General features: G+C 40.7%; 1 protein-coding gene across 2 annotated transcripts in view; it reads left to right on the forward strand.

Moving 5' to 3' along the window:
• The first annotated feature begins 278 nt into the window (after nt 1-278).
• Nucleotides 279-23,679, forward strand: part of mdga2a (MAM domain containing glycosylphosphatidylinositol anchor 2a) — a 1,048,869-nt gene continuing 1,025,468 nt past the window's right edge. For both annotated transcript variants that reach the window (XM_063047135.1, XM_063047145.1), the window contains exon 1: nt 279-391. In XM_063047135.1, coding sequence (XP_062903205.1) covers nt 319-391 — 73 coding nt within the window. In that variant the 5' untranslated portion in view covers nt 279-318. The remainder of the gene's footprint in view (nt 392-23,679) is intronic.

The following is a 23,679-nucleotide window of genomic DNA, read 5'->3' on the forward strand; positions in this document are numbered from 1 at the left end:
CAGGGACCAAAGCGAGTTACTTTTAAACAACCGCCGTGGCTAGCAAAGCTCTCGCCTCTTACAGTGTAATAACAGCCTCCATCTCCATGGGTTGGCTGCAGGCTCCGACCCGGACAGTAACGGGCGCAGTCCCGCTTCTCTAACCCCGAAACACAGACACCTGTCTCTGACTTGATTTCTTCCAAAAAAAACACCATTATATTTCCTCGTAGTCGACCGCCCTCTGCCCAGTTGGGGACTGAGGGGATCATTGCCGCTGGTCCCCGGTTGCCGGGATTGCTGAACAGTGCGCCGAAGGCTGGATATGTTAACGTGAAGATGGATTGTGCTTATCTGCTCTCGTGGCTGCTTACAGTTGTACTAGAAGGCATTTCTGCCCAGGGGGTGTACGGTAAGTTTGTGATGGAAACGATTCTCTTTTGGTGATCAGCGTGGAATTGTTCTTCGTGCTAACTCGGCGCATCTGTAAACGCTCCAAGGATTTCAACAATGTATTCTTAAAAAAAAATGAAATCCTCGTCCAAGTCTGAGCGAATGCAGTGAAAGTATTTTTTAAAAAAACATAGAATTCCAGTTGACGTTTTAATTTCCAGCAACTGTTTAGCGAGCTGTTCCATTGTGGTAAATGCATATGCGGATTTTCAATGAAAAAAATATTGCGAACGCGACGCTTAATTGTTGGAATGTTAACCGCAGTTGCAATAACGCGTGTTAAGGGCTTCCGGGGTTGCCTTCCCTCAAAAAGGGGCAGTTTCTCTCATCTGGGCATCAGCTCCCTGTTTAATTGGGTACACACTCGTACATTTAATATCATCTTTATTTTATTGATGTTTGAAGTATCCATGAGGTGGCTGCAGTTTGTTACATGATGCCGAAATCCCTTCCTCAAGCACGACCTTAAACTTGCTTGCGTACATTTAGTTCTGAAGATCATTAATCACTGATCAAGCTCAAGCAATTCATTGAGCACACTGTGTACAACACTGGAAACCGGGATTGCTGTTTCAGATTTTACGTGCCAAGTTCCTAAAGAATTAGACTATTAACGATGGCTCCAAAATAGATCACTACGTGAAAGCGATTTAATACACGCGAGCGATAATACCATAACGGTTTGAAATGAATGACGGTATGTGTGAAAATGAACGATTTTTAATTAAGAGCATTTTCGGGCTGTAGCCAGAAGGGTCATTAGGGGAAACTAGTAGATGTAGTATACTTGATATCGTTCAAGCATTTTGACAAAGAAGCGCACGAGGTTACGCAGTTTAAGGCACATCGGATTGTGCGCAACAGAATGACCGGGGTGGAAATTTGGTGAAAAGGGAATTGCAATAACGGGCCAGTTTCAGTTTGTTAGTTAATAATTAATGAATAATTATGCAGCCGTTTGGACCTGAAGTATTCACAAGCAGTAAAGATATCATGGATGACGAGACCCACCTGGTCCAACATTTCCAATGTAAAAGCTGGACTTAAGCTTTGAGGAGGTGAGGTTAAGTTTGTGGACAAGAACATTATGTATTGGTTATAATTGGAGATAATAAATTTTTCTCATTGTAGTTGGAAAATTTAATATTTAAATGATATTTGAAGAGGTCCTGGTGACCTAGTAATCAGATTACAAATTAGATGCAGATGCCAACTAGGAAAATAGAAGGAACGAATGTCTTTATCGGAAGATAATTACAAGTGAACCCCCGCCTGTAGCGCTGAATACTTGTTGTATTGACAAGGCGAAATAAATACACCTGGGTTCAACAAAGGTTCACTGGGCTTGTGTTTGAGTTAAGAATAACACCGAATAAGTTTTGGTTTATAATCCAGATACGTCCTTTATTGACGTTCGGAACTAAATGACCGCTTTTTCTAAACAGAAAGTTGACTAGGAGAGATGGGGAGATTTCCTGGAATTCAGTCGCGAGAGCGAATGAATGTTAGGTCATATAATTCTTTTTTCAGGAATGACGATGAAGTGGTGTAGGTATGATGTCACCATTTTATGAATGGGGGGGGCAGACGTCAAGGGCAGTACCCTTCCGCTCTCAGGCTTTTTAATTTTTTTTCCAAAACAAACAAGTTCCATCTCCACCCCACCAACAAAATACCCATCCTATGCTCCAACCTGTTGAGTTAACTGGAGAGACTGAAACAAATATTGGCAAGGACTTGAAACGATCATCTGAATTTCAGACAATCAATTGCTTTAAAAAGTTCGGAAAAGGAGGTTGTACAGACGGTTTTACAAATTCCATTACATCACTGTACTATTAAAATCATTCTCAAAATGCGACGTCGTGTCGAGAATGTGTTCAGACTGCTAACGCAGAGTTGCTCGTTCGTCTTTCTCTCGCTCACTCATACACACTCACAGGCTAACCCTCTACTGAGTGATCTAATGGAAGCTTCATTGGGCACAATCTTGCATCCGGAGAGTATTAAAAACTGTTGTCTCCTTTTTTTAAAAAAAAATGAACAATCGCGCAGGGAGTCGTCACAGGTCTGACTGTGTAACCGGCATGTTACTATTATCTCGGCATCTGCAGTGAATAACCAGATTAGCGATTGATAATTGGTCACAATATAGATGGTGGCGGAGGTCCCGTTGTAAAGGAATCAATGAGCTCGCTATTTCGAGCCGACTGAACTATAACTCTTTTTATTTCCTTCCTGGGCTGAATCCACTGAAGTCATAGTACCGCTTTCCTAAGGACGGCGCTGTAATCCAATGGCGGGGAACGTGGGTTGTTGATGTTATGGGGAGCGAGCATTCGTGAGTTGAGCAACGAGATGTCAGGTTATGTTAATGTCGCAAACGAAATTGACCTGTCGGTCTCTAATAATCAATCAATATTGAGGAGCCACAAGGAAACAACATTCCTTCCTTCACTAGCATGGGACTGTAAAATTTGGCTGCTGTTTTGAAACGCATTTTTATTTGACTGGTACAAATAAGAGCTGAAGAAAAATTCAAAAGAACTGTAACAGAAACAATCGTTTTAAGTTTTGCCTAATTGTCGGCCAATAGTTTCTGGCTGTCAGAGGTACCCCAGTGAGAAATGACACCAGATATTTACAAAGTAGCTGAACATTTAGTTGTGTGTCTGTTTTTTGAAAGGTATATTATTTTTGGTACAGGTGGCAAAGCAACTGATTGGCATAAATTATTCTCCCTCTGTTGAGATTTTACATATTTTGGAGGGGAGAGGCAAACACTGCAGAGGGTTGTCGTTTAAAGTACACTTGCATATTAACAGCATCATGGAAATGTGTTTTTCAGATAGTTGGCATGAATCTGGAAGTGACTGAGCACATCTGATCTTTAGAGGAATACAGGGTAAACACAGGCAAATGGGACTAGCTCCAGTAGACATATTGGACCAAATGGTCTGTTTCCATGTTGTACAACTCCATGAACCTAATCTTGGTTTGTATTTGGCTGGGAAATCACAAACAAGGAATACCAGGTATCACAGAATTTACTTGGTGAGGAATGGGGGCCACCAAGTCACTGTGCCCAACAGTCACCCAGGGTACTCATTAACCATGATGCAGCATTTAAGAAGCCTTAATGATTGCAGGCTGTGTTTGGCTTTTGAAGCCAAAACAAGAATGTGGGATGATCTAATTATTTATTACATTATGTTTCTGTCCTTAAAGTACAATACAAGTTAACTAACATATAACCTGAATTATTGCTCTGAGTATTTTTAATGTGCATCAGAGGAGACTTCATTTACTGGAAAACTGTCACTTGTGTATTAGGCAATTATAGTTTGCTTACAATCTCCTGAACGGCAGATAGTGGCAAGTGATAAACTGATTCATGTATTTGGCCTCTACATTCCAGACGGGCAAGGTCAGTAAGAGCAAAAGGCCTTTGAAATATAAGTTCACCTTAAGTGAGGAGGAGTTTGCTCCTGATGCCTGCACCGATTTTTCATGCATGGATATTTCTTCTCCCTACAGTCTGAGCTATCATGTATCCAAAAAGCCAAAATGATTCCCTTTTCTCCATTTGTCTATATGCAATACGGCCTGAGGAGTTCTATGTAATTCTTTGAGTGGATGTAATTTCAAAGTCATATGCATGCACAAAGGATACATTACATTAAATTGAATACCACTGATGTCACCCACATGACATTCTATTTGCAAGTGAATGTGGTAGTCCAATGTCAAAGGATAAATGACAAATGTGGCATTTGCTTTGCAAGTTCAGACCATTAAAATGACAAACCTAAGGCTCCTCCAGAGTCGGGCAGTGGTTGGTGGAATTAATAGCTTGCAGAGTACAGTAGCTTATGGGTCAGCTTGTTTCTGCCTTCAGTACCTGCACATTGTAAAGTTTCAGCCCACCCTTTCTGATACACCTGGGCCCTGACTTTATACCAGGCATGGCTGGTGAAGGTAGCACAGTCTGTTAGCTTGACTGGAGTTACTGACCCTGCTCAGAAAAGTCATCAGGCTTTTCCCATACCCCTTTTTGATTTAAAGCTACTGTATTTTGAAAGCTCTTTAGATTAAGTAGTTGAAAATAATTGATATTGTTTCAATCTAACTGACAATTTACAGCTGTTTTTTGAAATAGACTTTTGATTAAGTAGTAGAAAATAAATAATGCTGTTTCATTCGAATAGAGACATTTTTAATCATCCTTGAACTTAGAGATAATTGTAACGAGTTCAAAGCACATTGGGCTTTTGGCAGGGACTGGCGACCTGCTACACCTCATGTAGGACTGAGGCACAGGGCAAGTAGAAGTTTTTATGGTAACTTGAATTACCACATATTTCATGGAAGCATAGAATGAGGTTAATATTCCCACCTGGTTGATGTTTTTGCTTCACCTAAACCTCTTCCTAGAGCATTCCATTCATTTTTATTGTTTAACTGGCATAATTTTATTTTAAAAAAATCCCATGGAATCAAAATTTTCTTGTTGCTCATGCCTAATCTTTGGTTCTGCATATTGTTGCATTTAGCTGTTTACCTCTTTGCTCTTGACATGCTTCGTTAGCTGGAAGCCTTTTAAGGCTTCTGCTGTTGACAGGAAAATCTGAGCATTTGTGGATTCTTAGCCAATTGAAGGACAGTTGTAATTGCATCAGTATCCAGGTCAATGACTGGCCCATCATTAGACACTAGGATACTACAGCACAGTACAGGCCCTTCAGCCTTTGATATTGTGCCAACCCATATATTCCTTTTTTTTTAATAAAAAGTACTAAACCCACACTACCTCGTAACCCTCTATTTTTCTTTCATCCATGTGCCTGTCCAAGAGGCTCTTCAATACTCCTAATGTTTTGGCCTCCACCACCATCCCTGGCAAGTCATTCCAGGCACCCACAACCCTCTGTGTATAAAAAAAAAACTTACCCCTGATGTCTCCCCTAAATTTCCCTCCCTTAACTTTGTACATATGCCCTCTGGTGTTTGCTATTCATGCCTTGGGAAACAGGTACTGGCTATCCACCCTATCTATGCCTCTCATAATCTTGTAGACCTCTATCAAGTCCCCTCTCATCCTTCTATGCTCCAAAGAGAAAAGTCCCAGCTCTGCTAACCTTGCCTCATAAGACTTATTTTCCAATCCAGGCAACATCCTGGTAAATTTCCTCTGCACCCTCTCCATAGCTTCCACATCCTTCCTATAATAAGGTGACCAGAACGGAACACAATACTCTAAGTGTGGTTTCACCCAAGACTTGTGGAGTTGCAACATGACCTCTGTACTCTTGAACTCAATCCCCCTATTAATGAAGCCTAGCATCCCATAAGCCTTCTTAACTATCCTATCAACCTGTGCAGTGACCTTGAGGGATGTATGGATTTGAACCCCAAGGTCCCTCTGTTCACCCACACTCTTAAGTAACCGACCATTAACCCTGTACTCAGCCTTCTGGTTTGTCCTTCCAAAATGCATCATCTCACACTTATCCGGATTGAACTCCATCTGCCACTTTTCTTCCCAACTCTGTATCCTGTCTATATCCTCTTGTAACCTTCGACAACCTACAGCTCCATCCACAACTCCTCCAGTCTTCATGTCATCTGCAAACTTACTCACCCATCATTCCACCTCTTCATCCAGGTCATTTATAAAAATCACAAAGAGCAGGGGTCCCAGGACAGATCCTTGCGGCACTCCACTAGTCACCGACCTCCAGGCAGAATACTTTCCTTCCACTACTACCCTCTGCTTTCTTCCTGTAAGCCAATTTTTTACCAAACAGCCATGCCTCATGACTTTCTGAATGAGTCTCTTGTGGGGGACCTTGTCAAATGCCTTGCTAAAATCCATGTAGACCACATCTACTGCCCTACCCTCATCAGTTTCCTTTGTTACAAAGGGAAAGATTAGTTTGCATCAGTAATAAAGTACGACATCTATGAGATAAATGTATACTGGATGATGACTTGCAGTCATATTAATACATGCATCATGTCTACATAGGTCAGATGCTAACCTAATTTGTATTATACCAACTATGAGAGATTCAGTTAATTTTACAAATTGGTGCATTTACTGTTGGATAGAAATGCAATGGATGCAGCTGTGCTATTCTTTATAAATATCTCTAATGAAAGAAAATTAGAGTAATTTTCAGTCCACAAAGAGCCCACCCTGCTCACGCGGCTTGCTGTTTTAGCTAGTAACTTAATCGCTGGACATCCCACAGAGTCCAACAGCTGAAGTAATTTTGAATTATTATGGCTGGAAATGTGGCTGCCAATTTGGAAGCAAGGATCCATGAACAGTTCAATACTAGTTGGGCTTAGGCCGATAAATTGAGAATAACTATTGTCCAGAATTCTTGCTTTTAATGATATTTAGATTCAAACAGCTTACTTGGATTTTAATGCCCTATCAAAAAGCCTGCATGTCATTCAGTCATGCTGAGATATTAGATGTGTGATCAAGTGTCTGGAGTGTGAGTTATATGTTTAACCTCCTAACGTAATGGAATGGATGCTAACTGAAGAAGTTCTACTAATCCCTATAGGAAAAAATACACTTTTTATGCTAGTTATGAACAAGCTTTGTGTATTTTGTAGGGCTATCATTTACAGAAACATGTAAAAACAAATTCATTTTATATTTACTGTTATTAACTTTCAAAACCTGATTGGTCATATTTACCACTGTGGATTGTGGATCAACGTGGAAGCACACTCTGACTCAGCATAATAGGAAGCCCATCATACCAATCCTGACGCTTTCATGGGCTTTCCACGTGATCCCTCTCCTGTTTTGCAGCTCCAAATATTTATTCTGTTTGTTTTTGAGCATTATAATTGAACCTGCTTCCATCACTGCAGACTTGCCCCGAGTCCTTTTTAATTTGTAGTTCTATTCTTCATTGTAGTGACAATGACTTCGCCTGTTAAATTTCATTTGACGTAGTTTGACTCTCATCATTAAATCTCCCCTGAAATCAGTGACTGTTTATTGTTTACTAAACCCCTCATTATCATTTCAAAGTGTCGGAATCGTGGCTTCAGTACCAAAATCCAAGGCATTTAAAGAGTAATATGCTTTGTACAGACCTCCTGGGGGAAACAACTGTTTATTTTCCTTCAGTGTAGAAAATGTCCTTTCCAATTATTTTTCATCTAATTTTGTATTTCTGTTGTTTCCATGCCTAGTTTCCAAATGGTTCTTGTTTTCTGACTGACTGCATTCTATGTCCTCTTACCATCAATAATTATGGAGGTAGTCTCATGCAATTTCTTTGATCAATTAGTGGAGTACAAACACTGTAAAGAAACTGTCTTCTCCTTCAGCCACCTCCGCGTTGCTTGTATACTCAACATGTCACAGTTTCCAGTTGTACCTCCCATGGATATAAAGTATTGACAGAAACATCACCAAACAAAACAACATTCCTCTGGACCAAGATGCACAGTACATATAACACAACACTTAAAGTAATATTACCACAAATAAGTTAACAAATAGTAAGGTGCATTTATGACACAAGTTTAAAAAGTAAACCGTGTAGTGCTACTGGCACTTCATAAGTGATGAGACCTGGGTGGCAGCATAGAGTTCAGTCATCTCCCAGCCTGGGAGAAGAAGCTGTTTCCTATTCTAACAGTCCTTGTCCTAATGCTATGGTATCTTCCGCCTGATGGTAGGGGGTCACAGAGATTGTAGGATGGACGGCAGAGATCATCGATGGTGCTAAGGGCCCTGCGTATGCAGCACTTCCGGTAAATATCCCTGATCATCCTCTCAGCAGTTCTTGCAATCCTTTGTAGGGACTTGTAATCAGATGTCTTGCAATTCCAATACCAGACGGCAATACAGCTAGTCAGGACAGTCTCACTATCGCTCCTGTAAAAATTGATCAGAATGGTGGGGGGTGGGGGGTGGGGCGGGGGGGGTGGTGTTGGGGAGCCTCACTTACCTCAATCTCAACGGGAAGTGCAGATGCTGCTATGCTTTCTTGACCAAAGAAGTGGTGTTGAGGGACCAGGTGAGGTTGTCTGTAATGTGCACTCCTAGAAACTTAGTGCACCTAACTCTCTCCATAGAGGAGCAATTTATGTTTACCATTCTATCAGCCGATCCACCTCCTCTCTGTATGCCATCTTGGCAATATTACTGATGAGGCTAACCACTGTTGTGTCATCAGTGATCAGTGAACTTCATAACTTGGTTTAAACTGGATCTAGCCGTACAGTCATGCATCAGCAGTTATGGACAGCAGTGGGCTGAGCACACAGCCCTGGTAGGGGTGTGGGGGAAGGCAAGTGCTCAGCGTGATGGAGCTAGAGATGTTGCTGCCAATTTAGATCCTTCGGCTTTTTCTACCATTGAACTGATGATCTGGACCTTAACATCCTCTTCTTATGTTTTACATTCTTTTTACCAAATAACATTCTATCTATTCGTTATGAAAAGTCCAATGATCTTAGCATCAATGCTTTTTATTTGATGGTGAAGGAATGGAAAAGTGCACCAGATTTTCATTGATCTTTGCCTGGGTGATGGTAAATATGCTGGTTTTCCACTGGTAAAATAGCTCAGATTTTAAAAGTTTTATGACCTCTTGTGATGGATCATCTAGTGGAAAGCTTAACTAAACCCTGTAGATTTAAAAATAAAAATATATTTATTTTTGTTAAATCCCATATTCATAAATGTACATTACTTTGTATCTGGATATCAGTGCACTTTAAGCCTTAGTATCCTTCTACTGAATCTACAGTCTATTCACTATTGGATCAATAAATCTTGCTGAGAGTCAATGCACATACTCAAGCATATTCTTGTGAATTGATCTGATCAAGCCTGTCTTACAAGTGAAACATTGCTTCTCAATTTTTAATCCCCAAAACAATTGATGCATTAACCTTGATGATTACATTTGGCATGTGTGAGTTTGCTTTTAGTTTTGTATATGCAGAGATAAATCTTATCGCTCTTTCACTTTTCCTAATCTCTAATCAGTAAGCAAATTTTCTAATCTGTCCAACGCAAACCCAAAGTGGCTGACTATACATCATGCTTTGAACACCATTTGCCATATTTTTTGCCTATTTACTCCCCCCCCCCGCTTGCTGAATTATTCTCCCTCTTTCTATAAATTAGTTTGTCCCTCTAAGTCCATCTCCGATTCAGATTTGTGAAACTCCATTACTTCATTCCTTTAACATAATGAAAATGAAAAATTTCAGACCCCAGTACAGGTCCACTTGTCATATTCCATCAATCTTAAAATGACCCCTTTATCCCCATCCCTCTGTATTCTATATCCTTCAGCAATCCAGATTGTTCTCAATCTGTGCACTTTTTAATTTAGCTGACAATTCCCTTATTCACCAAGTTAGTGACCACCATAACTTCATAGATAAATCCTGACGTCTATGCTAACTCTTATGCTTGAATGCCCATCAGCTTGAGGACTGTATGCATATTTCTGATCACCCCTTATGGGAAGGATGTGGTTGCACTGTAGAAAGCAGATTTCTAAAGATGTTACCAGGACTGGAAAATTACAAGGGGGTAAGAAAAGGTTGGATGTTAGGATGGTTTGCTTTGGAGTAATGGAGGTTGAGAAGAGACTTGCTTAAGGGAGAATGAATTGGAAGAACTTCTATCTCTTGGAGGCTGGAATATCAGGGGAATGGTTTTAAATTAATTGCTAGGAAAATTGCAGGGGAGATGAGGATTTTGTTTTACCCAGTTGTATGCACATGTCTGGAACATGCTGTCTGAAAAGATGGATTAAAACATTCATCACATTTATAAAATGCATGAATGTTGCTCCCTTCTGAGTCATAAATTTTTTCCATGATGTAATTCTGTTTCTATTCACTTGATGGGATGTGAGCAGTCTTGGTTTATTCCTGGAGATCATGTTAATTTGATCACCTTATCATTTGCAGTTTATCCATCCTGAATCACAAAACTGAAGAACTCTAATTTGCCCCTAATCCCCTTTAGATGATAATCATTGGGTCCCAGAGATTTGACTATCTTAAATTCTGTTTCAAGGGGTATACAATCCTCTGTTTCTCCTTGACTTAGGTTTGGGTTCCCTTGTATTTCCCAGTATTGTATTCTCTTTCTCTACTCTGATAATTATCTAGACTGTTTGGTTAATCAGATAAATTGTTGCTTTTTCAATAGTTCTGTATGCTGCGTGTTGGGCACAATTCCTTTTTACCACTTTGTCAGTGGTTTTCAGTAAATTTTAATAGCCTTTATAAGGTATTGCAGCTTTCTATCTTTGTGCTTCCCTCTTGGTATTTTAATTGCATTTTATCATTTTATTTTATTCTGCTGGGTTTCTATTTCTTGTTTTTCTGTAGACTTTTTCATTTCACTTGATACTGTCTCCTTGCTGAACCACGAGTGAAGCTTTTCTCTTTAACGTGTACATATTAGTTTGCAGTGAAATAACCTATTCAAATATTATGTTAGATTCAGATTTATTTGTTATCTCCAGTAGTGCACAAAAGACTTCCAGCCAGATTCAGTAGTCTTACATGATTCAATGCTTTTAGTGCATTTAAGTTTTTAGATTCTTCTGTTTAATTGTCCTCTAAGCTTTCCTTTGTCTTATTTATTACTCTAGATTTTTAATGTTTCCTGACTTCTACTACATCATAAACCTTTCCTTTTTTTCCCTTCACTCTTTTTCTTTCATCTTATAATTTTTTCAGTCCTGATGAAATGTCATCTGCTTGAAGTGCTAATTCTATTTCTCTCTCCACTGATGCCGCCTGACCTGCTGAGTGTTTCACGGCAATTTGTCTTATCATTTCAACCCTATTTCCTGTAGCCAAGTTAATGTTCCTTGTGGGAAATCTGGGTTGCTGTTGATCATTAATAAAATCTGGATGTGTCTGTGTAGACTTACTGCTGGGTTATGGGATAGTGTTGGTTAATGCTGCCTATTACTGCTCTTTAATAGATGAGCTCAGCAATGCTCTGAGCTGATAAGTATTTTAATAAAGTATTCCATTGCCTATCACACATTAAGGCTATCCATTAGTCTTCTATTCAATTATATACATCTGCAAAGTAGTCAAATATATTAATATATTTGTTATACAAATTTGTCTAAATCAAGGGTGCCAAAACAGTCATGAGAGAATGATGAGAAAATTTTATCTAGTATTGGCTAAGATGTCTGCAGAACTTCTCTGTTTTGGTCTCTTATAAAAAGTTTGACAGAAAGTTGGTTTAATGGTTTGTTCCACAGATGCATTGTACTGTCATGTTAGTCTAAGTTATGTGCTTGAGTCTTGGGGTAAGGCTTGAATCCACAGCCATGTTTAACCATGTTAAAGCTAAGTCTTAGTCCGTCAGACTTCAACACTAGCCAAGCCAAAAGTGGGGTGCCGCAAGCATTTAAGTTTTTGAATATATTCTATGTTACACACACAAAATGCTGGAGGAACTGAGCAGGACAGGTAGCATCTATGTTTCAGGCTGAGACCCTTCATCAGGACTGGAAAGGAAGGGAGAAGAAGCCAGTACAATACAAGAAGATGTGAGAAGGGGAGGATGAAGTACAAGGTGGCAGGTGATAGGTGAAATTGGGAGAAGGGGTGGGGTGTAGATAAGAGCTGGGAAGTTGATCGGTGGAAGAGAGAAAGGGCTGGAGAAAGGGGAATCTGATAAGAGAGGACAGGAAACCATGGAAGAAAGGGAAGCAGAAGGAGCCCCAGAGGGAGGTGATGGGCAGGTAAGGATAGAATCTGTGAGAGGGAAGTGGAAATCCAGAATGACAATGTGGGGGGGGGGGTGGAATTACAGAAATTTCAAGAAATTAATGTTCGTGCCATCAGGTTGGAAGCTACCCAAACAGAATATGAGGTGTTGCACCTCCAATCTGAGTGTGGTCTTATCATGGCAGGAGAGGAGGCCATGGACTGATGTGCTGGAATGGGAAGTCGAATCAAAATAGGTGGCCACTGGGAAATCCCACTTTTTGATGTGGACGGAGTGAAGATGCGGATATACAGGAGGCCACACCGGGAGCATTGGATACAGTAGATGACCCCAGCAGAATTGCTGGGGAAGTGTCGCCTCACCTGGAAGGACTGTTTGGGGCCTTGAATGGAGGGAGGAGGTGTAGGGGTTATTAGCGGTGTACAGAACATCTCTATCAATGTTGTGTGTGTGTGTACTTGCCATGTGAGGAAATGGTGTCCCACTTGTGAAGTCTTTTCAGTACTTCGGTCTGGAGACTGATGCAAGATAAAAGTTGCCAGGGTTGCACTGGTATTGACCCTGACCCTCTGCTTAGTGTAGCTGAGAAAATCAGAAATTGTGGATGGATTGGACCTTCGCATGACTGACAGGTTCTGTTCACAACCAAATTGAACATGTTTTAAAGTGTTATGGCCCTTGCTCACCTTTGCTAAAGCTTTGTAACTGAAAAAGGGAAAATAGAACCTGCAACAAAAACCCTTTGGCAGGGATGTACTTCGGCACAACACAAGGTAATGTCTTTGACATGAGAATCAAAAGAAGCTCCCTTGGCTTTGGGATGCTTTTATCACCATAGAAGTGGTAATTATTTGGTTTCTGTTGCATGGAAGTGATTTTACAAGTGGCAGTTGTTGTAATTTTTTTTTATGTAAATAAAGACACATCCCTGTGAAAATATATTGAAGGCTGAAATAGAAAATTCCGGAAATACTTGAGGATTGAGGCCAGCTGTGGAGGGCAAAACAGCTTTTGTTTCCAGTGTCTGGCAAAGATTAGTTTTGCTATGAAATTACTGATTAAACTATTAATCCATTTCTCTCCACAATAGGTGCTGTTTGATTTGTTGAGGAAACAATGTCAGTAGGTTCAAAAGTACTAATGAAATTGGAAATACAAACCTCACTTTAGGGCTGTTTGGATAACAGAAATTCTCCCTAACTGAATTCACAAATCACTAACAAAAACATGGGAGTATGGAACGAAAATTTGCTCTTACAAAGTTTATGTGAAGAAATTAGATACACAGTTTTAAGCTCACATTTCTGGATGCATGTGATGATGGCATGGCTTTGCATCATGGAGGATCACGATAAAGACAGTTTTCTTGGAGCTGGAGATGCATTTGCTTCAAAGATTCACAAGAGTATTTTAAACAAAAAAAATGCGAAATGCAAGGAACAGTGCAAGTTGGAAAATATTGTGTTAATTATTAGTATTCACTGTATCGTATCCTACTTATTAGAAGGTGGTGATTTGCTGTGCTGTCATGTTGAAACCAGGCAGTTTGTGCAGTGAACAACGTTCTTCCGATATGGTCAAATATACAGTTCCAGTCCTGCAGCTAATGAAAATGCATGATCAAGTCAGACTGATGTATGGTATGGTTAGTGGTGGTTGTAGTTTGAGAGAAAGGCATCTTAGTAAGTTGTAGTCTATTCTGTAGAAGGGAGACCTGTACCTATGTTGCAAATGAAATAATTGCGTTGCCACAATATTGAACTTTGAGCGTCATTGCAGATGTATCTTGTCAGGCAAAGGGAGGCTGCTCCATACTGCTGCTTTTCACCTCTTAAGTTTGTTAATTTAAGTCTTTGTCCAGGAATAAGAGAGCCCTCAGTACCAGCCTAGAATTTCACATGGTATCCAAATATGCTGTCCTGTTGGAAGTGGTGATTTTTGGTTGAGAATATACTAAAGTTGGGCTTCAGCTTACTGGTAGTTCAAGAGGCAAGAACTATGACTAAAAACATTATTAATACTTCTTTGCTGAGGTAAATTTTTGTAAACTATCACTACAAACAATGAAGAGGTAAGCAAAAGTGAAGCTGACTTGAGAGATGGATGTCGGAGTTAAAAAAAAAGGAGCTGGAGTGATTCAGAGAGGAGTTGTGGTGGAGAAGTTTCAGTGCCCATCCACCTAAACCGGGACTGAGGTTAGATTGATCTAAGCACTGAGCTGATTTGGAAAGGTCAAGAACGACTTCATGCTAGGTGGCAAGGTCTAGGCCCAGAGTGTATTGCTGCAGCAGGTCCTGGGTCCTGGTGCACGGCATGATCTGGTGTTTGGACCATTTAAACGCTGGGCCAGTTAGACTGGAAAGACGGGGTGTTGGGACTGGAGCTGAGGGTCGGGCCAATTCTGCTTGGTCTCCTGTGTTGTTTGCTGCTCTCTCCGCAGCGCTGAGGCTGTGACACTGTGAGGCTGCTGCAAGCTTCATGTCTGCAAACTTGGCAGTAATTTGCTCCGCTATATGATGAACTGAGACCGAGGCTATGTGCAGACTCTGGCTGCGCTGGGATTCTAGTCTATAGACTCAATTTGGTTCAGAAAGCTGTTGCTTGCTTTTATTGCTTGCATGATTTGTGTTTTTTTCCCCCCTTTGTCTGCATATTGGATGTTGGTCTTTTTTTTTTAAAAATTGGGTTCTTTCAGGTTTCTTGCTTTTTGGCTGCCAGTAAGGGGACAAATCTCAATGTTGTATAATTTATACATACTTTGATAATAAATGAACTTTAAACTTTGAACTTTGAATTCAAATATCCCGTGGCATTATTTTTGAACAACAGATAACTTATTCCTGGTGTTCTAGACAGGACTTATTCTTGGATCAACATTGTCAGGGGATATGATCTAGTCTCTAATACGTTGCTCTGTTGCCTAGAATTTGCATGTGTTTGCACCTGTTTTTCAAGTGGTCAAATCAAGCGTGGATTTGTTTTCTTTTCTGCTGTAGATCTCAACAGTGACTGCAACTGGGTGAAATTTGCACCCATTGGGAAAATGGCCCAGGTACTTTTTTGTGTAATCTCCTTCATGTATGATAGTTCCTAGCATCGGCTGCGTACCTACCGATATTATGAGTTGTGCTTCATTTGTGCCTTCCCTTCTCTGCATAAACATACAATTCGGCTACAACCTAGGATCTTCACGGATTCCTTTACAGATACAACTGGGAGAATCTTGGGCTAGTTTGTTGCATTTGTATTCATTTAAAGGGACATTCTGACATTCGGAGACCTGACTAAACAGCTTCAAAACTTACTGCATGTTACTTTCTAAAGTTGGGAGTGTGATTAAAGTAAGAGTATCTGTTGAATCCATGGTGCTTCTGTGCTATTGCTGGCAGCATTCCTTTGGCAGCCTTTCAGGTTGAGACATGGCAGGGTTTGCATTAATGGCAGCAGCTTATCTCTGAACAATGACTGATATTGTTTGCTTTTAATGTGAGAGGCATGATTCAATAGAACTGCATTCGGAATTGAAAATTACATTATGCAAGGATTGGAAATCATTTATAAAAGTGCACAGCCTTGTGCTTTTCCCAGCTCTCAGTCTTGCATGTGGGTTTCAAAATATTGCTGATAAATTGCTTTGTCACCTTTGTCGTTGCTCGGAGGCTCCTCTCTTTCACTTTGAGAGCAGAGTTACACTCTTGACTAGATGGGCTGGCTTCAGACTGCACCCCGAGGCCTACTGAATGAGCACTTCCACTCACTACCGACCCTTGGCCCACGATGTTGTACTGACATTTTAACCTCCTCCAAAATTAATCTAACCCTTCTCTCCCACAGAGTATTCCATTTATCCTTCATCCATGTGTCTATCTAAAAGTCTCCTTTAATATTCTTAATGTATCTGCCTTGACTACAATGCCCGGCAGTGTGTTCCATGCACTTTACTTATCACTCTTTCTTGTAACACCTACCTCTACCACCCCGCTATACTTTCCTCTCATTACCTTAGAATTATATTCTTACATACTAAGCATTGCCACCCTGGACAAAGCTGCTGGTTATCCACACTCTTTATGCCTCTTCATCTTGTACACCTCTACCAAGTGGCCTCTATGTATGTAGAGGCACATAGAGATGTGTATGCTTTACAGAGAGTTGTGGAGAGATTTATAGGAATGGTTTCACTGAAAGGAGATTGAATATGATGGATCATGCAGATGCGAGATCAGGGTGGAAATTAGCAGAAAAGTGGTGTCATTTTGACTTTGGCCTCCGTCCGCTTGTATTTAGCCCTAATGAAGGTTCTTGGCCTGAAATATCAACTGTTTATTTTCCTCCATAGATGTTGCCTAAGCTACTGAGTTGTGGCATTTTGTCTGTTGACATTTATGAGTTCTGATTTTGTGCAATGCAGTCACTGATGTATTGAAAATGTATTGATGTATTTGGTCTCTGTTCAAAGAAGAAATGGAGGACCCTCAGACCTTGTTGATATGGGATGGGAGTGTAAAGGGGTTAAACAAATCATGGGTCGAGGTTAGGAGGGGGAATAAGAAGAATAAAGTAATAGAGAGCACCGCTGTGGCTGTGGCGCTTGACAATAAGTACTCCTATTTGAGTACTGTTGGGGGGGACAGCATACCTGGGGGAAGCAACAGCGGCCGTGCCTCTGGCACAGAGTCCAGCCCTGTAGCTAAGAAGGGTAGGGAACAGAAGAGGAGGGCAGTAGTAATAGTTAGGGGGTCAGATAGACGATTCTGTGGACGAAGTCAGGAGACCCGGATGGTCGTTTGCCTCCCTGGTGCCAGGGTCTGTGATGTTTCTGATCGCGTTCAAGAGATCTTGAAGTGAGAGGGAGAGGAGCCAGAGGTCGTGGTACGTATAGGTACCAATGACATAGGTTGGAAAAAGGGAGATGTCCTGAAAGAAGAATATAGGGAGTTAGGAAGGGAGTTGAAAAAAAGGATGACAAAGGTAGTAATCTCGGGATTACTGCCTGTGCCACGCGACAGTGAGAGTAGGAATGCAATGAGGTGGAGGATAAATGCGTGGCTGAGGGATTGGAGCAAGGGGCAGGGATTCGGGTTTTTGGATCATTGGGACCACTATTGGCGCAGGTGTGACCTGTACAAAAGGGACGGGTTGCACTTGAATCATAGGGGGACCAATATCCTGGCGGGGAGATTTGCGAGGGCTACCAAGGTGACTTTAAACTAGAATGGTTGGGGGGAAGGAGTCAAATTAAGGAGACTAGGAGAGGGTTAATGTAAGGGAAAAAGAAGAAGATAACAACGCAAACACGAGGAATTCTGCAGATGCTGGAAATTCAAGCAACACAGATGAAAGTTGCTGGTGAACGCAGCAGCCAAGCAGCATCTCTAGGAAGAGGTACAGTCGACGTTTCAGGCCGAGACTCTTCGTCAGGACTAACTGAAGAAAGAGCTAGTAAGAGATTTAAGAGGGGGAGGGGGAGATCCGAAATGACAGGAGAAGACAGGAGTGGGAGGGATGGAGCCAAGAGCTTGGACAGGTGATTGGCAAAAGGGTGATAGCGAGTCTGAGTCAAAATGTGGTCGAAAAGTTGAAGAGCCGAAGAAATTACAGATGGGGAGCAGTGAGAGATGGTTTCACTGAACTCCCGTCGAAGAAAAGATTTAAACTTCTTCAGTGTAAACAAAGTTGTTTGCTCAATTATGGATAAACAGAGTGGGAGGGGGAGAGTTTCTTAAATGCATCTATTTTAATGTTAGCATTGTAAGTGTTACATGATCAAGGAGATCTGTTTTTTTTAGTGAGAATGATGTAATGGTCTTTTGGAGGTCACCTGATGTGATTTTCCTGCCGATGTGAGGTCACATGATGACATGTGCCTCGTGACTATATAAGGGTCGACCCAGGTGACGCAGGGGTTTTTTTTAGTTTGTAGATTTCCAGGTAGAGCGTGCTGTATCTCCGTTTCTGTTGTGTGTTTGTTTTTGGTGATGCAGTTTCATTTTTAAAACGGAGTGTGCGTTCTGTTGCAAAATTCCATATTATTTGGACTGGAAATTTTTGCTAGATGTGTTGATTTACTCAATTCCAACATTAGAAGGGAGAGTGAAGAACTTATTGAAGCTACAGGATGGAAGGATCAAGAGGTGTCGGCATCATTTGGCAGTTTAATAAAGGATCGACCTTATTGAGTCTTCACTGGAGGAGTAGCTACCGGCATCGAGATAACTCTTGCCACAAAGAGCAAGGAGTTCATGCAAAAAGGTTCGCTCGCTCTCTCTCTCTCTCTCTCTCTCTCTCTCTCTCTCTCTCTCTCTCTCTCTCTCTTTCTCTCTCTTTCTCTCTCTTTCTCTCTCTTTCTCTCTCTTTCTCTTTCTCTCTCTTTCTCTCTCTTTCTCTCTCTTTCTCTCTCTCTCTCTCTCTCTCTCTCTCTCTCTCTCTCTCTCTCTCTCTCTCTTTCTCTCTCTTTCTCTCTCTTTCTCTCTCTTTCTCTCTCTTTCTCTCTCTTTCTCTCTCTTTCTCTCTCTTTCTCTCTCTTTCTCTCTCTTTCTCTCTCTTTCTCTCTCTTTCTCTCTCTTTCTTTCTCTCTCTCTCTTTTCTCCCCCCCCCCAAGGAATTTAAAGTCAGTTGATTTAGACTGTTTATTTTCGGCATTGTGAATCCTGTGGACAGAACCAGCAGTAAAATTGCGTCTGAAGAAATCCTTCTCCAGAGAAGTCTCTCCCAATTGAACGTGTAAATCTGTTGGACTTTCGAAGTTATCGCTTTAAGAACTATATTTGACTTTATTGCTTTAAGAACTGTTTTCGCATTTAACGCTTTAAGAACCAGAGCTGAGTGTCAAGTTGGTGAACGGCTGCATATCTGTTAACTTCCGGTTAAAGTTTTCGTTTGTTTTTTCCTTATCATTTATCCGTGTTTAATAAATGTTTGGTTGTTTTTATATAACCTGTCTCGATTGATATTCATTGTTGCTGTTTACGTAACATAAGAAAGGTGGATGAGCTTAGAGCATGGATTGATACCTGGAAATATGATGTTGTAGCTATTAGTGAAATGTGGTTGCAGGAGGGGTGTGATTGGCAACTAAATATTCCAGGATTTCATTGCTTCAGGTGTGATAGAATAGGAGGGGCAAGAGGGGGAGGTGTTGCATTGCTTGTCAGAGATTATATAACAGCGGTGCTCTGGCAGGATAGATTACTGGACTCGTCTAGGGAGACTATTTGGGTGAAATTGAGGAATAGGAAAGGTGTTGTGATGCTTATAGGGGTGTATTATAGACTACTTAATGGGGACCGAGAACTGGAGGAGCAAATTTGTAAGGAGATAGCAGATATTTGTAGGAAGCACAAGGTCGTGATTGTGGGAGACTTTAATTTTCCACACATAGACTGGGAAGCCCATTCTGTAAAAGGGCTGGATGGTTTGGAGTTTGTAAAATGTGTGCAGATAGTTTTTTGAACCAATACATAGAGGTACCAACTAGAGAAAGGGCAGTGTTGGATCTCCTGTTAGGGAATGAGACAGGGCGGGTGACGGAGGTATTTGTTGGGGAGCACTTCGGGTCCAGTGATCACAATACACTTAGTTTCAGTGTAATTATGGAGAAGGATAGGACTGGACCTAGGATTGAGATTTTTGATTGGAGAAAGGCTAACTTTGAGGAGATGCGAAAGGATTTAGAAGGAGTGGATTGGAAAAATTTGTTTTATGGGAAGGATGTAACAGAGAAATAGAGGTCATTTAAAGGTGAAATTTTGAGGGTTCAGAATCTTTATGTTCCTGTTAGGTTGAAAGGAAAGGTTAAAAGTTTGAGAGAGCCATGGTTTTCAAGCGATATTAGAAACTTGGTTCAGATAAAGAGAGAGATCTTCAATAAATATAGGCAGCTTGGAGTTAATGAGGTACTTGAGGAATATAAAGAATGTAAAAAGAATCTTAAAGAAATTAGAAAAGCTAAAAGAAGATATGAGGCTGCTTTGGCAAGTAAGGTGAAAATAAATCCAAAGGGTTTCTACAGTTATATTAGTGGCAAAAGGATAGTGAGGGATAAAATTGGTCCCTTGGAGAATCAGAGTGGATGGCTATGTGTGGAGCCAAAAGAGATGGGGGAGATTTTGAACAATTTCTTTTCTTCGGTATTCACGAAGGAGACTGATATTGAATTGTGTAAGGTAAAGGAAACAAGTAGGGTAGTAATGGAAAGAATAACAATTAAAGAAGAGGAAGTACTGACACTTTTAAGGAATATAAAAGTGGATAAGTCTCCGGGTCAGGACGAGATATTCCCTAGGACTTTGAAGGAAGTTAGTGTACGTATAACAGTGGCTCTGACAGAAATATTTCAAATGTCATTAGAAAGGGGAATGTTGCCAGAGGATTGGCATATTGCTCATGTGGTTCCATTGTTTAAAAAGTGTTCTAAGAGTAAACCTGGCAATTATCGGCCTGTGAGATTGATGTCAGTGGCGGGTAAATTGATGGAAAGTATTCTAAGAGATGGTATATGTAATTTTCTGGATAGACAGCGTCTGATTAGGAACCGTCAACGTGGATTTGTACATGGAAGGTCATGTTTGACAAATCTTATTGAATTTTTTGATGAGGTTACTGAGAAAGTTGACGAGGGTAAAATGGTGGATGCTGTCGATATGGACTTCAGTAAGGCCTTTGACAAGGTTCCACACGGAAGGTTAGTTAGGAAGGTTTAATTGTTAGACATTAATATGGAAGTAGTAAAATGGATTCAGCAGTGGCTGGATGGGAGACGCCAGAGAGTAGTGGTGGATAACTGTGTGTCAGATTGGAGGACGGTGTGTAACGGTGTGCCTCAGGGATCTGTACTGGGTCCAATGTTGTTTGTCATATATATTAATGATCTGGATGATGGGATGGTAAATTGGATTAGTAAGTATGCAGATGATACTAAGATAGGTGGTGTTGTGGATGATGAGGTAGGTTTTCAAAACTTGCGGTGAGATTTAGGACAGTTAGAAGAGTGGGCTGAAAGCTGGCAGATGGAATTTAATGCTGAAAAATGTGAGGTGCTACATTTTGGTAGAACTAATAAAAATAGGACATACATGGTAAATGGTAGGGTATTGAAGAATGCTGTAGAACAGAGGGATCTAGGAATAATGGTGCATAGTTCCCTGAAGTTGGAATCTCATATGGATAGGGTGGTGAAGAAAGCTTTTGGTATGCTGGCCTTTATAAATCAGAGCATTGAGTATAGGAGTTGGGATGTAATGTTGAAATTGTACAAGGCATTGGTGAGGCCAAATTTGGAGTATTACGTACAGTTCTGGTCATTGAATTATAGGAAAGATGTCAATAAAATTGAGAGAGTACAGAGGAGGTTTACAAAAATGTTGCCTGGGTTTCAGCTCCTAAGTTACAGAGAAAGGTTGAACAAGTTAGGTCTTTATTCTTTGGAGCGTAGAAGGCTGAGGGGAGACTTGATAGAGGTGTTTAAAATTATGAGGGGGATTGATAGATTTGACGTGGTTTGACTTTTTCCCATTGAGAGTCGGGAAAATTCAAACAAGAGGGCATGGGTTGAGAATTAGAGGACAAAAGTTTAGGGGTGACATGAGGGGGAACTTCTTTACTCAGAGAGTGGTAGCTGTGCGGAATGAGCTTCCAGCAGAAGTGGTTGAGACAGGTTCTATGTTGTCATTTAAAGTTAAATTGGATAGATATATGGACAGGAAAGGTATGGAGGGTTATGGGCTGAGTGCAGGTCAGTGGGAATAGGATAGGGTAAGAGTTCGGCACGGACTAGAAGGGCCAAGATGGCCTTTTTCCGTGCTGTAATTGTTACATGGTTATATATGGTTATATGGTGAAGCTGAGCTTATTGTAATTTGAAATTGTTAAAATGGCAGATGGTTTCTGAAGCATCAGGGATGTAGGTGAGAAGAATGGAGGAGATAGAACTGAATTCAGGTAAGAACAGCAGGCTAAAGCTGTAGATCTATCAGGACAGTCCTGTTTGTGGACCTTGGGTAGAAGGATGAAGTGGGCAGAGTGGGGTTGGAGAAACACCCTGGCTGAAACTCTTCAGGGAAGATGTCCAGTTGAAATGTGTAATCTGGAAGGCAATGGCCTGATGTTGGTAGATGGGATCGTGGTCCAGAAATATGTTGGAGGAGGTGTCTGAGAGGTGAGATTTGATTTCTGCAGGGTAGAGGTAATTTCACCAGACTATAACAGGATTTCTAGTCCATAGTTTCCTGAAAGCAGTTGTACACATTGGTAAGGTGATTAAAAAAGGGCATATGGTATGTTGGCATGTCTGATAGGGAAAAATGGATTGGAAGTTAAGATGGATAGACAAAGACAAACATGTAAGGAAATATCTTATAATTCCCAATAAAGGTGTATTCCATTGAGATTCTGTATCTGTTTTTAACTTCAAAGAAAAGTTAAAGATAATATCAAAGTGAAAGAAAAGGCATGCAAGTGCTGTAAGGATTAGTAGTGAACCTGGAGGAAGGGAACATTTTAGAAACCAGGAAAAGAAGGGTTACAAATGGAGAAAATAAATTAAGAGTAAAAGGACAAGTAGCAGGCAGTAAGAGATTCTTAGATATATTTAGAAAGAGTGGGTAAGTTCAAAGGTCAAAGTAAATTTATTATCCATGTACTTACATGTCACCATATACTACCCTGAGATTCATTTTCTTGAGGATATTCACAGTAGAACAAAGAAATACAACATGATCAATAAAAGGCTACCCACAAAAAAAACTGACAACCGATGTGCCAAAGAGGATAACTGTACAAATGAAAAAGCTAAAAATAAAAACTGCAAATAAATAATTAATATTAAGAACATAAGTTGTAGAGCCCTTGAGGGTGAGTCCATGGGTTGTTGAATCAGTTCAGTGTTGAGGTGAGTGAAGTTATCTGCACTAGTTCAGGAGCTTGATGGTTGAAGGGTAATAACTGTTTCTGAACCTGGTGATGTGGGACCTAAGGCTCCTGTACCTCCTTCCTGATGGCAGCAATGAGAAGAGAGCATCGCCTGAATGGTGGACATTCTTAATGATGGGATATCAAGCAGGTATATCATTATCAATAAAGTGTATGTTGGTCCCTCAGAGGTTGAGAATGAGGAATTCATCTCAAAGACTTTTGTTTGTATCTGTCTGTGTGGTATGTCAGTAATAATAGTAGATAATCCAAGGAAAAAACGAAGGAAGGAATTTTAAACCCTCATCGTCATTAGGGAGAGGAAACACATGGAGACTGAATGCTGACGTGCATCTTGAACCTGATGGGCTGCCTCCTATATTACAGTGGCTGCCAAGATTGTGGATGCCCTGGTGGGCATTTAATGAATCTCTCTAGATGCTGGAAAAGTTCATTTGGCAGTTGAGTCCCTATTTGCAAACTGGGGATGGAATATGGGGTCAGTTAGCCTGACATTTACATTGGGGGAAATGACTGAACCAGTTGTCTTCATGAGAATCACAGAATGCTAAGAA

The sequence above is a fragment of the Mobula hypostoma genome, chromosome 1, assembly GCF_963921235.1.
Source record: "Mobula hypostoma chromosome 1, sMobHyp1.1, whole genome shotgun sequence".
Taxonomy (NCBI): Eukaryota; Metazoa; Chordata; class Chondrichthyes; order Myliobatiformes; family Myliobatidae; genus Mobula; species Mobula hypostoma.